At 45.0% G+C, this 14,357-nt stretch overlaps 1 protein-coding gene across 2 annotated transcripts in view; it reads left to right on the forward strand.

Annotated features, from left to right (window-relative positions):
- The first annotated feature begins 6,157 nt into the window (after nucleotides 1-6,157).
- Nucleotides 6,158-14,357, forward strand: part of PRKRA (protein activator of interferon induced protein kinase EIF2AK2) — a 31,516-nt gene continuing 23,316 nt past the window's right edge. The window contains exons 1-2 of one of the 2 annotated variants that reach the window (XM_089690431.1): nucleotides 6,158-6,353; nucleotides 11,481-11,650. In XM_089690431.1, coding sequence (XP_089546557.1) covers nucleotides 6,280-6,353; nucleotides 11,481-11,650 — 244 coding nt within the window. In that variant the 5' untranslated portion in view covers nucleotides 6,158-6,279. Of the gene's footprint in view, nucleotides 6,354-11,480; nucleotides 11,651-14,357 lie in introns of those variants that run through there. The other variant, XM_089690432.1, reaches the window with a different exon arrangement.

The following is a 14,357-nucleotide window of genomic DNA, read 5'->3' on the forward strand; positions in this document are numbered from 1 at the left end:
AGAAGGAAATAGTCTAACACTAAGGCTGGTCATACATTATACAATTTTCTTACAATTTCCTGTACAATTTCTGTACAAATTCCTTTAGATTTAACTTCAACTATGTAGTGCAAGGGCCTGTCTAACTGGATAGAATTGAAAGTGTTGTTTATTTTTGACCTCATATTATATAGTTTTTGGTAAATCTAAATGAAAATTATACAAGAAAATTGTATAATGTATGGCCATCCTAATACACACAGTCTTTGAAGGAAATCTGCAATAGTGAGCAATATGTTTACATTTTGAACTTGTTTTCAAATTCGATTTCGTTTTCAAATTCCTACTAATTTGTTATTTTGTACGAAAATTTGATTATTTCAGATTTATTTAAGTAAGTTACTATTGTAATTAGTATTGTAATTCGGATACATCCGAATCTCCAAATAACGACAATTTTGTCCGAATTTTGATTTTGTACTAAATGAACTACGGATGTCTGATATCCAAGCAGCCAGGAAGAGAGGGTAGCCCACTGGTGACGCAGAAGTACTTTTATCTCTGCTGCTCCTCTGAAATGAAATAACGATCAACAGCTCCAGGTATAAAAATAACAGGTGAGCATGCTGAGACACAAGGATGATACCAGCTCATCCATTATACACTGCCTTAAAAAAGTATTCATACCCCTTGGCATTTTCCACATTTTGTCATGTTACAACCAAAAACGTAAATGTATTTTATTGGGATTTTATATGATAGGGCAACACAAAGTGGTACATAATTGTGAAGTGGAAGGAAAGTGATACTTTGTAGATCCACCTTTCTCTGCAATTACAGCTGCAAGTCTTTTTGGGTATGTCTCTACCAGCTTTGCACATCTTTTTGCCAATTCTTCTTTGCAATATAGCTCAAGCTCTGTTAGATTGGGTGGAGAGCGTCTGTGAACAGCAATTTTCAACTCCTGCCACAGATTCTCAATTGGATTTAGGTCTGGACAGGGCCACTCTAACACATGAATATGCTTTGATTTAAAGCATCCCCACAATATGATGCTGCCACCACATTTCATGGTGGGGATGTTGTGTTCAGAGTGATGTGCAATGTTGGTTTTACGCCACACATAGCATTTTGCTTTTAGGCCAAAAGGTTCAATTTTGGTCTCATCTGACCAGAGCACTTTCTTCCACATGTTTGCTGTGTCCTTCAAACTACAAACTTCTTATGGCTTTCTTTGAACAATGGCTTTCTTCTTGCCATTCTTCCATAAAGGCCAGATTTGTAGAGTGCACGACTAATAGTTGTCCTGTGGACAGATTTTCCCACCTCAGCTGTGGATCTCTGCAGCTCCGCCAGAGTTAAATCTTGGCTGCTTCTCTGATTAATGCTCTCCTTGCCCGGCCTGTCAGTTTAGGTGGATGGCCATGTTTTGGTAGGTTTGCAGTTGTGCCATACTGTTTCCATTTTCGGATGATGGATTGAACAGTGCTCTGTGAGATGTTCAAAGCCTGGGATATTTCTTTATAACCTAACCCTGCTTTAAACTTCTCCACAACTTTATCCCTGACCTGTCTGCTGTGTTCCTTGGCCTTCATGATGCTCTTTGTTCGCTAATGTTCATTAACAAACCTCTGAGGGCTTCACAGAACAGCTGCATTTATAGTGAGATTACATTACACACAGGTGGACTCTATTTACTAATTAGGTGACTTCTGAAGGCAATTGGTTTCACTAGATTTTAGTTAGGGGTATCAGAGTAAAGGGGGCTGATTACAAATGCACGCCACATTTTTCAGATAATTATTTGTAAAACATTTTGAAAACGATTTTTCATTTTCCTTCCATTTCACAATTATGTGCCACTTTGTTTTGGCCTATCACATAAAATCCCAATAAAATAAATTTATGTTTTTGGTTGTAACATGACAAAATGTGGAAAATTTCAAGGGGTATGAATACTTTTTCAAGGCACTGTATGTTGATCCATTCATAACCAAATGAGAAATTGCTAGGCAGATCTGTAGAAAGCACAAACAATTAAAGGGGTCTCTGTACCATCTCATGTACCCGTTCTCCCCTTCTCATTTGATGCAGTCCTATGACAGGAGCAGGAACCTGTTATAGATATACGTATAATAATAAGTGAAAATAGAGGCTGGGGTGGGGTGGGGTGGACTGTGACTGAATAAAGAAAATGGTAAATAAACCGTTATCCTTTTTTACATTTGTGGAGATGGGAGGAGGGGGGGATTACAATGATGTTAAAGTAGAACTATAGGCAAAACTTTTATTTCTATTTTGGACAGTGTATGGGATGGTTATAGCCCCTGTCAGTTTATTTTTTTGCCATCTGTGTTCCATTGGGGAGATTTCCCTTTACTTCCTGTCCCGTAGCCAAAACAGGAAGTTTGGAAATAATCCCTGCAAATTAAAGGAATTCCTTAGTGCCCCCCCTCGCTCCCAGGTCACCAGAAATAGTGAAAAGTTCCCCTCTATTATTTTTCTAGGGACAACCCAAATTTTGGGGTTTTCTTTACTTTCAATGATAATGGTAAACAGGCCAAATAGTGAAACTCCCTAATGGTTGCACAGACCGCAACGAAAACCTAATAGGTGTTCTAATCCATCTTCACTCTATTTAAAACTAAAAAAAAAAGTTTTGCTTTTAGTGATACTTTAAGCGGAATTTTTGTGTGAAGGTCCGCTGTAAAGTGGTTGTAAACCCTCGGGTGGTACCCTGAGATGAAACAAATCCTCCTACATAAATTGTACCTGTTAGGCCCAGACTGGGACAAAAAAAAGGCCTGGGCATTTTGGACTGAGCACCTCCAAGCCCGGGGACCCTTTCCTCTGAGACTGGTGGCGAACACAAGGGACCGGTCGCAAGAGTGACCTTTGCAACCCTGGCAGTTCCGCCACTGGTGTCAGTAGGTTTTTATATTTATTGAATTTTTTTACAATATTATATTTCTATTATTTTTTTTTACATTTTTTGTAGGAGAGAAAGAAGGAAGGAAAGAGAAAAGGAGAGAAAGAAAGAGAAGGAGAGGAAGAAAGAAGGAGGGAAGGCAAGAGAGAAGGAAGGAGGGAAAGAGAGAAGGAACAAGGGAGTGCAGGAAGGAGGGAGAGAAGGTAGGAGGGAAAGAAGGCAGGAGGGAAAGAATGAAAGAGGGAAGGAGGCAAAGAAAAAAGGAAAGAAGGAAGGAGGGAAAGAAGGAAGGAAGGATAGAGGGAAAGAAGGAAAGAGGGAAAGAAGGAAGGGGGAAAAAGAGGAGGAAACAAGGAGGGAAAGGAAGGAAGGAAGGAAGGAAGGAAGTTGGAGAGAAGACACAAGGGAGGGGGTGTAGGTGGGGCAGACACAGGAGGAGAGGGTGGGAGGAGGAGGGCAGAACCAGCTTTCTCTCTCCTCTCCCGTCTGTGGTGGACGGGGAACTGTCAGCACTGGGGACAGAATATGCTACCAGATGCTCTGCAGCAGCAGCAGGGAGGGGGGAACCTGGCAGCAGCGCTGCAGGAAATGAAGGGGGGGTGGCCGCGGGGGAATATACAGGAACCCAGGGCATGCAGGAGATGGATAGGAAGGGTGGCATAGAGCAACCGACAAATGCACGGTCCGGTTCCTCTACATGCCGCCCAACTGCCACCTTCTATCCCTATGGCCAGTCAAGGCTTGGTACCTGTTTATCTGCAGCCCTCTTTTATGTACAGCCTTCTAAAACTTGCCAAAGGCTTTTTTTCTCAGCTCCAGAAGGCAAGTCACACACTGCATGCAGAGAGGAGAGCTGAGTATAATCTGATACCCAAGTGGAGGAAATGGACACCCCCCCCCTCTAAACTTGCACAGATGAGGCTGATTCGCCTTCTGTGTGCTGGAGGGTGGGGCAGGGCTGTCTCCATGGTGTGGAGTTAGACTATCAGAAGCGATTTATGCAGATAGCAGAGGAACAAGGAAGCAGACAGAAATCACACCGGGTACTTTGGACGAAGACAAGTACACTCTAGAGAGGGATATGCTTTGTTCATTTTTTATTTCAGAGGTTTACAATGACTTTAAAGCAGATCTTCACACAAAAGGGGAAGCTCAGCTTGTTTGCACCCTCCACTGCCACATTTGGCACTTTTTTGGGGAGGGAGGGGGACTGGGGACCTGGTTTTGACACTTGCACTTCCTGCTCAGTCTGCCACGGCCCTCCTCCTTCCCCCACTGTGTTCTGGGACACTTCACAGGACCCAGAGGACTACAGGACCAATCACAAGGCACAGCGCTACTCGCGCATACGCAGTAGGAAATGTCTTTAAAGCAGCAAGGCTTCACTTCTGGTTTCTCTTACTCCGGATCCCGGAGGGTGGTGACGAACTAGTCCGGGTGACAACGGCGCTGAAAACCTGGACAGGTAAGCCAACCAACCTGTGCACTATGACATCTCATATACTGAAAACCCAGTCTAATGAAAGAAGTGCTACAAACATGTGTGGTCTAATGCAGGCCATAGATGGGTCGAAAATCGGACGCTTTTTTGGCCGAAAATAAAATTGGCCGATTTTCGGATCGTTAGTGGGTTAATTGTTCGGCCGTTTTTCGGTATTTTGGCAGATTTTTTTTATCGGTAAAGTTAGAAAAAGATCGGCCGATTTTCGCGGCAATTATGGGAAAATCAGCCGATCTTTTTACCGATAAAAAATCTGCGCATGAGCAGTGACCTGCAAGAGGAAGACAAAAAGAAGAAGAAAAAGAAGAAGAGGATAAAGAAGAAGAGGATGAAGAAGAAGAGGATGAAGATGAGGATGAAGAAGAGGATGAAGATGAGGATGAGGATGAAGAAGAAGAGGATGAAGAAGAAGAAGAGGATGAAGAAGATGAAGATGAAGAAGAGGATGAAGAAGAAGAGGATGAAGAAGATGAAGAAGAGGATGAAGAAGAAGAGGATGAAGAAGAGGATGAAGAAGTAGAGGATGAAGAAGAATTATTCCAGTCCGCAAAAAGTGTCCCTGCAGAGAGCTCCGCTATTTTTTTGACATTTATAGCGGCTGCAACAATGTATCTATTTGTTTCTGAATAAAAACATCTGTATCCGATATGGATACAAATAGATACATTGTTGCAACTGCTATAAATGTCAAAGAAATAGCGGAGCTCTCTGCAGGGACACTTTTTGCCGGCTGTAGACGGGATGAAAATCGGCCGATTTTTTTACCGTTCCTGGTAACTTCAGCCGCTTGAACGACAGAATTTTCGTTCTTTTAAAGACAAATCGGCTGGTTTTCTCCCCATCTATGGCCTGCATAACAATGATTATTGGTGTATTCATTCCCCATACTTGGCTCATTTGGGGGCGGAGCTCTGTGGAAGATACCATTTCTGTAATGTAATCTTCCCCCCTGTCCAGTCTTCTGTGACCCACCACCCTCCTCATCACTTCTCTACTCTCTCCGACTTCTATCACATTTACAGCGCTCTTCTAACCAGCTAACCCAAGTACAATATATCGGAGATATCCGCTAACTTCCCCCATCCCTCAAGAGATAGTATCTCCTGACCTCGCCCACTCCCATTCATTTGACTAGTGAGGCTTGTGTGGCCTCGCCCCATTCCCCGCAGTCTAGCATGGAGGCGTGTGGCTCCGCCCCGTTCCAGCCGCCCCCATTCAACTGTTTAATATTTGGACCCGCCCCCATCCAGGGGTCCTGCAGAGAGTGCTGTGTGGCCCGGCCCCTATTCAGCTGTTTAGTATACAGACCTATGGCCCCGCCTCATTCAGCCTCTTGACATAGAAGTTTGTTTGGCTCCGCCCTACTACTTATAGAGGCCCATGTGGCCCCACCCCATTCAATTATTTAGTATAGAGCCGTGTGTGGCCCCGCCTCTACGTACGTAGAGCCTGTGTGTGTGTTTGTGTGTGTACTCCCGCCTTACTACTTAGGTTGGAGGCGTGTGTAGCCCCTCCCTGTTCAGTGTCCTAGTATAGAGGCGTGTGTAGCCCCCGCCCCACTACTTAGTTTGGAGGCGTGTGTGGTCCCGCCCTGTTCAGTCTTTTCGTATGTGTGGCCCCACCCTGTTCAGTCTTTTAGTATAGCGGAGTGTGTGGTCCCGCCCTACTGTTTAGTATAGAGGCGTGTATTACCCCGCCCCCATGGGCCGTCCAGTATTCAGGCGTGTATGGTCCCGCCCCTTCCGGCTATGCCCGGTATCTCCCTGATAGTGTACAGAGAGCAGTAGAGGCAGACCGGCCGGCCGGAGAGACCCTTTTCTGCGCGGCTCTAATCCTCGGAGAGCAGGCCGTACTCTCCCCCTCAGACGCCATGTCCAAGGAGAGGTTTCCAGCCGCGCCTAAAAGGAGCTCTGAGAAGACCGTCACCGCTAGGGGCGCCCCGGGGTAAGTGAGGATGGGAAGCACCGGGAGGTGGGCGGCCATTATGCAGTCATGGGTTGCCGGCGTACACCGAGCTGCAGAGGGGCGCTGTGTTCTATAGACCGGGCCGGCAGTGCTGAGACTTGTAGTGCCTCAGTCCGGGGAAATGCGAGGGAGAGAGCCTGGCAGCCAATCAGATGTCAGTGTTAGGTTGCTGAGGATACAATGTTGCAGTGTGTGAGGGCAGGCTGGACTGGATGTGATTGGCTGAGGAGAGGCTGACCATACACTGTACCATTGCTGGCCAACTAGGAGTCTCCAGACTGGCCCCCACACCTCCAGAGGGCCACACAATAGTGTTCCATAATTGCACCTCTGTGCCCCAAAATTCTACTCCTGGGGCTTTTTTTCTTTTTTTGAAGTGTATCACAATGCACACTGAACATGGGGTACAATGTACCCCAGCATTGGTGTCAGTGGATGCAATAATATCCTCTAGCGTTGGTGTCACAGGATAATAGGTGTCAGTGGCCGTGATAATGGCCCCCAGCGTTGGTGTCACTGGATGCAATAATATCGTCTAGCGTTGGTGTCAGTGGCCGCGATAATAGCCCCCCAGCGTTGGTATCAGTGGGAGCGATAATAGCCCCCCAGCGTTGGTGTCAGTGGGAGCGATAATAGCCCCCCAGCGTTGGTGTCAGTGGGAGCGATAATAGCCCCCCAGCGTTGGTGTCAGTGGGAGCGATAATAGCCCCCCAGCGTTGGTGTCAGTGGGAGCGATAATAGCCCCCCAGCGTTGGTGTCAGTGGGAGCGATAATAGCCCCCCAGCGTTGGTGTCAGTGGGAGCGATAATAGCCCCCCAGCGTTGGTGTCAGTGGGAGCGATAATAGCCCCCCAGCGTTGGTGTCAGTGGGAGCGATAATAGCCCCCCAGCGTTGGTGTCAGTGGGAGCGATAATAGCCCCCCAGCGTTGGTGTCAGTGGGAGCGATAATAGCCCCCCAGCGTTGGTGTCAGTGGGAGCGATAATAGCCCCCCAGCGTTGGTGTCAGTGGATGCAAGAATAGCCTCCAGCGTTGGTGTCAGTGGATGCAATACTATCCACTAATGTTGGTGTCACTGGATGCAATAGCCACCAGCCTTGGTGCCAGTGGGGGCGAGAACAGCCCCCAGCCTTGGTGCCAGTGGGGGCGAGAACAGCCCCCAGCCTTGGTGCCAGTGGGGGCGAGAACAGCCCCCAGCCTTGGTGCCAGTGGGGGCGAGAACAGCCCCCAGCCTTGGTGCCAGTGGGGGCGAGAACAGCCCCCAGCCTTGGTGCCAGTGGGGGCGAGAACAGCCCCCAGCCTTGGTGTCAGTGGATGTGATAATAACCTTCCAACATTTTTGTTAGTGGACATAATAATAGATCCCAGCTTCGATGTCAGTGGATGTGATAATGGCCCCCAGCCTCGATGTCAGTGGATGTGATAATGGCCCCCAGCCTCGATGTCAGTGGATGTGATAATGGCCCCCAGCCTTGATGTCAGTGGATGTGATAATGGCCCCCAGCCTTGGTGTCAGTGGATGTGATAATGGCCCCCATCATTAGTGACAGTGGATGCAAAAAAAGCCCCTGGCATGAGTGTCAGTGGTTGAGATAAAGCATAATGTACAATCAGATTGTATAGTGTATGGCCAGCTTACAAACCCCCGTCATGTTTTATTGATGTCTGTGTTCCTGCTGGGGAGATTCCCCCTCTGTACTTGTCCTGGTGACCGGTGTCACTGGCAGAGATGGAATCCCAGCATTGTGCAGCTGTCAGTAGGGTGGGAGGTGGTTGGAGAACCTCCAATGGGAACGCGTGTCCTGGTGACAGCTGTATGAGAGGATTTCCTTTGAACCTCTGAGATTTGCCTTCCCTTCCACTTGTGTTTATATGGATACAGGACATTGCAAAGAAAAAGGATGGAGAGGACAACCATTCTCTTCTCCACCCCCCACCCTGGCTGAAAAAATATGGAATCCAGATTGTATATTTACATTGGGGGGGAGGGGAGGCTCCTGCTGCTCCCATTGTTCCCGGCTGGTCCTCTTCTCCTGAACCTACAGGTTATGTCCCTTGTCTCCAGCTTCTGAAGAGTCGGTTATCTCTTCAGTTGGCCTGATGGTGATGATATTGGTCCAGCCCCAATTTGGGACAGTAAGGGGCATTTATCATACTGAGCAGACACAATCTGGAGCAGCTGTGCAGGTTTTATTTTCAAAGTTGGTTAGAATCTGCCGCAGCTGGAGCATGGCAACCAATTCGATTCTGTCTGGTCACATAAATGTGCACGGACACATAGAGGTGCGTTTGCAGAAAAAAAGTGTTTTGAAGCTGTGTGTCCTTACCCTGCACCAGAGGAAGATTGTTCTGGGAATGAAGGCACACCGAAATATTGAGAAACTTTGCAAATCTCCTTAGGCTCCTTCACACAGGCATTCCGCTCAGGTCTTCCTGTCCTTTTTTTCAGGTGGATCAGATCGGAATGTCCATGGAACCCTATAGACAGGCGGGCATAACAGACTACTTCTAGGTCCAGAAAAGTACTGCGTTCCTTTTTATTTTTGTGGGCCAATTCAGAGAGAGCCTGATGTAAATGTACAGCAGAGTCCTCCATTGATCATAACGGACTCCACTTCTTGCCAAAGGGGACTGCTTTGAGCGCCTATTCCAGCACAGTCCACTGCATGACCAGGCATTTTATCAGTCCAGTTCACAGCACTGCATTGTGGTGGTGTATAGTGAAAAAAAAAAAAAAGTATGTCAGGCCATACCTTTGTTATGCAGTGTGAGGAAATTCACTGGTGTCCAGTTCAACTTTATACAATGTCTGTGTGACATTTCAGTAAAGGGCATTATAGTGCCGGGATTGACACCTCAGCACTGGGCTGATCCAGTCACAACGCACATCAACTGCTGCATTGTTGCGTAGTTGCTGGTGTGAACATCCCAGAGCTTCGGTTCACACTAGAATACTGTGCAGGAAACCCGCAATCCATGTGTGTTTACTGCACTGTATTCAATGTGCACTGTATTCAATGTGCACTGCTTTTGCATTCTGCAGCGGATGTCAGTGCAATGTTAATGGCACCCCAAATGCAGGTTGCAAATGCATTACATTTGTCTGCACCAGAGGCATGGTACAAAACAACATCCAGATGCAGTTTCCAAAAGTAGTACATGCACTACTTTGGTGCAATTTGAGCCTATTGAAAATGACTGGGCTCTAATCACACCGTGCTGAATTGAATGTGAACCGCAGAGGAATGTGGTGCATATTCCTGTACGATTCATAGCCAATTCATAATGTGAACCTACCGTTAGTGTGTCTTAATTCACAGAAAGATCTTCTAGTGAAATGTTACAATTTATTTCCATTCCTGAGCTCAGGGCACAACTTTTTTGCTCTGAGGGCCGGTTCACACCAGATACAGTCTAGTGCATTTTTATTCTGCATCAAAAATGCATGGACAGTGTTTAACATGGATTCCAGTGGGTCTAGTTCACACCAGTGCAGTGCATTCCAGTGCAGTTAACAAAAGTAGAATATGTATTTTTTCTGTATGGATCACATATGGAATGCAGCAAAACACCTCAAAAACGCATCATAATGTCCACCATTGAGATGAAGAAAAGAGGGGGAAAACGCACTGGAATGCATATAAAATGTGTGCACAGAAACTCTTTCAGAATGAAGAAATGATGGTGTGTATTACGCTTTCTGGTGTAAAGTGTAACACATAGGGGTTGATCTTCTAAAGACAAGTAGACTGCACTTTACAAATGAAGTTGTACTCTGCAAGGGAATTGGCTCTAGAGCTTAGTAAATGAGGTGACGTTTCACTTTGCAAAGCATACCAGGGATGCACAAATCAGATCGCCCGATTCCCGGGACATGCGGTTTCAGGCACCAGGCAGGTGAGTTTTCTTCACATTTAGCCTTCTGCAGGCAAGCAGCCTCTTTAGCTGAAATCGCAGTGCTTCTTTGTGAATACTATTCCTGTGCGATTTCAATACTAGTGTGATTTTACTGAAATGTGCACCTCTACAATTTCATTTAGATTTACCAAAACTAAATATGAGGTCAAACCTATACAGTCTATTTAATTAGTATAAAATGAGGCAGGTCCTTGCACTAGGTAATTGATGGTAGGTCTGTAGGATGATTGTATAGTCAGACTACATCCCGTATGGCAACCTTAAAGGGTAACTCCTTTTTCGCAAGAAAAAAACTTTGCAAATAAAATGAATATAGCACATACAATAGGGCTTGTGTCACAATTCTAATTGAATGCTGTTAAAATGACCTTTCCTTTTCAGTCTACAGCTCTGTAATTTTTTTTTTTTGTTTATTAAAATGCAATATGGCTGTCTAGAGGTTTTCTGTACAGAACACCCCCAGAAATGTAATTTCCTGCTTGTGTGATTGGCTTCCTGATTTTCCCAGAATTATGCACCAAGATGCAAGTCAGGTTTTGAGCATCTCCTGCAACAAAAATGTGATTTTCAGTGTGATACTCTCAAAGGGAAATTGCATCTAATGGGTGCAGACCTTGCAGCTTTTCTCATTAGAACCCTGTGCAGCTGCTGATTGAGAACTATGAATTCACTACATACAGTTTCCCTCTGCACATGGACACAGACAAACAAACATCTATTTCTGCAGAGTAACACAAGATAGGAATCTGCAACAAAGTTTGTGAGAATCCTTGCAATGTAATAGCTCACCCAGAGGGCAATGTCTTTTTCTCAACTTAAGTAGAGTTACTCTTTAAGTTACAGTATATGTCTTGCAGGGCAAGAAGTACTTATTTCAGATTGATATCTGGGTGCTGCCAATGAGAGCAACCACATGTGAAAAAATTGTTCATTAGCAAGAGAATACAATTTTATTTTTTTACCTACATGCACATGGCTTCTACTTTGTCCTGCCAGTTAACTGAATAAACAAAAAGGAGTAAATGATGAAAGGTAGAGAACAGCATTCTGCTATACACCCAGTATATGCCGGAAATACCCTAATACCAGGGAAAATGGCTAAACTACTTTTATAAATGAATGCCATTATGGGAAATTGAGTGTTTTTTTTTGTTTTGTATGGTTTTGCAAACTATTCTTTCTCTCTGTAGTTTAAATGAAATGCCCACAACTGGCATAAGCAAGACTCCAATTCAGCTACTACATGAATTTGGAACGAAGACCAACAACCTTCCCGTCTACACTTTGGAGAAGGCTGAAGGACAAGCCCACAATCCTAGTTTCTCTTTCCGTGTTACTATTGGTGAAATATCATGCTCAGGTATGAGGTGGTCATCTGAAAAGTGTCGGTAAAAGAACCCTTTTTGTTTTATTGTTAGAATCATATTTAAAGGCTAAGTTCACATTTCAGGGAAATATAACAAATGCACATAATTGTACAGAAAAAAAGTACATTTATTATTTTTTCCCTGCAGGAGCCTTCAGAGGATTACACCCACCATCGGTGGATCACAGGTGCAATGTCTGCCTCCTGTACACTCTTCCTGCAGTTTTCTTGACCGTACCACCATGAGGACTTTCAGTTTGATAGCTGGAGGAGGTGCTAGTAACTGAGGGCACTCATCAGCCCCTCGTAGTCCACTGAGAACTTCAAGCTGTCTGCCAGAGCGGCAGACAGGACTTGTAGTTTATTCACTCACAGATCCCTGTGAATCAGTGATGAGCAGGGGCGGACTGACCATTTGGAAACTCAGGTACTGCCCGGGGTCAGTAGGGGGCCCCATGAGATGCCCCTGGTACTTTTTTCAAAGGCTTTTTTGAGTTTTGGCAAGGACACAGGGGCCCCATGATCCCCTATTGCCCGGGGGCCCCATGAGTTGTCAGTCTGCCATGTTTCACCCTAAATATGGGTGTAACATGTTTCACCCTAAATATGGGTGTAACATGTTTAAAAGGTTAACCTATCCTTTAATATGATGCTGTCTTTTCCCAGGAAAATGTACACAGATTGTTCCCGTTTTTGTGCCCGCATATGGCTTCTGTATTTTATTTAGTCCTGGAGACTTCCTGTTCCTCCAATATTGATGCATTGATTGCTTTGTGGGCAACACCACCCCCACTCTGTGGAAAGGGGAGTGAGGTTCTTGAGTTTGTGGCATCTTAAAGTGATTGTTTTGTTGCGTGTTGTTTTTTTTTTTTTTTGGTACCCAGCAGGCATTCCCAGATCCTCCCCCTTTACCAACGCCCCCAATGGCAAGCTGCTTGCTATGGGGGCAAAGGTGCATGCTTGCTCACAAGCCCCGCTCTGTGTGTCCATAGGACACAGAGCCGCTCTCTCCTCATTGGCTAACTGTCTGAGATTGTGTCACTGCTGTGTCTCAGCCAGTGAGGAGAGGGACCTGGGACAGCTGAGGCTCCTGTGCACATCACTGGATCAAGAGGGGGCTCAGGCGAGTATTAGGGGGACTGTGGGGGGAGCTGCGCATTGAAGGTTTTTTACCCTCATGCATAGAATGCATGAAGGTAAAAAACAAAAAAAAAAAACTTCAGCCTTTACAACCACTTTAAAAATAGAAGCCTATCTGGTTCTTTACCCTTGGGTTGCTTTCCTGTGTTTATTTCCATGCAGTTGTTTTCCTTGTGTTGCTCCCTGTGAATTTGATCATCTGGTCAGTGTGTTTGGTAATTATCCATGTGTCTGTGGTGTCTGGGTTGCATAGGGATGTTCTACACAAGTCCATGTAAGTCCTGTACAGGAAGATTGCAGTGAGGCCTTTGTTGGTTTCAAGAATCAACTCAGGGGGTTGATCTTGTACTATGAAATGTATATCTAGTAAAAGTAGACCTAAAGTTCTTTTAGGTCAGCCATTATCAGCCAGGATGTATAGAACCCTGGGGTTCCTCTAGGGTTTTTGAGTAATGTAGCAGGGTGAAAATGTTGACTTAAGCACTCTGAAGCCTCCTGCCATTATACATATCACATATTCCAGGATACTTCAAGTTCCATTCAGAGGCTGTAGGTGGGCAACCCTGGCAGTGCATCATCCTGGGTGGGGCTGCTTTAAGCAGTCAGCTGGCTCCCATTGATGTCATCAATGAAGATGGCAGCACGGGACATCCACCAGCTAAAGTATGTTTCAAAAATCCTTGTATCCCCCAGGTGAATACTACCACCACCACAATAACACTATAATCTAATATACTGCCTATAATCTGGAGGTCTCATCTATCAGTACGAGGCAGCGGCACATTGATGGATCAAGATCTGCCTCTAGTATTTAGGGAGGGCTTGGGGGAGGAGGGGTTGGAACTGCATACAGAAGGTTTTTGGTTTGTTTGTTTTTTTTACCTTAAAGTAGAACTAGGCAAAGCCTTTTTTTTTTTTTTTTTTCGTATTGCAGAGATTTCACTTCCTGCCTCATAGTCAAAAAGGAAGTGAAAGGAAAATCTTGCAAACTAACCAATGGGGTCACCAGGACTAGTGTCCCCATTGGAGGATTTCCCCTCGATTACGTTTCTGGGAACAATCCAAAATGTGGGATTTTCTTTTAATTTCACTTTCAATGATAATGGAAATCGGAAGGGTTATAGTGTTACTAAACCCAGGACCCTGCATTCATTATATATCATCTCCTCCAGCACACACAACGTGGAAGTGCAATTATTTTAGTAAATATAAACTGATAAATACCTTTTCTCATCAGCAGTTAGAGAAGTCTTGTAATAAAAAATGCAGCGCTAAGAAATACAATATTATGATAAAGTGACAAAGTGGTAGGTTTATGCGCCTATAACGTGCTAAATATTGTGATTTAGAAGTGTCGTCAATTACTGACGAGAGATTCAGTGAATGGATAATTGTCACAATGTTATATTTGTGAGATAAGTGGTGCTAAAGCAAAAACGGCAATAATAATCGCAACAATAGGTTATTAGTCCATAGAATAAATTCATCAGATGATGGTGCTCATGACTAGATAATAAGGCATATATGGCAGCATACGCATAGTAAAAAATGATCCTCAAGA

The sequence above is a fragment of the Staurois parvus genome, unplaced genomic scaffold (genome assembly GCF_062004578.1).
Source record: "Staurois parvus isolate SC_StPar_1 unplaced genomic scaffold, SC_StPar_1.0 ptg000530l, whole genome shotgun sequence".
In the NCBI taxonomy this organism is placed as follows: domain Eukaryota; kingdom Metazoa; phylum Chordata; class Amphibia; order Anura; family Ranidae; genus Staurois; species Staurois parvus.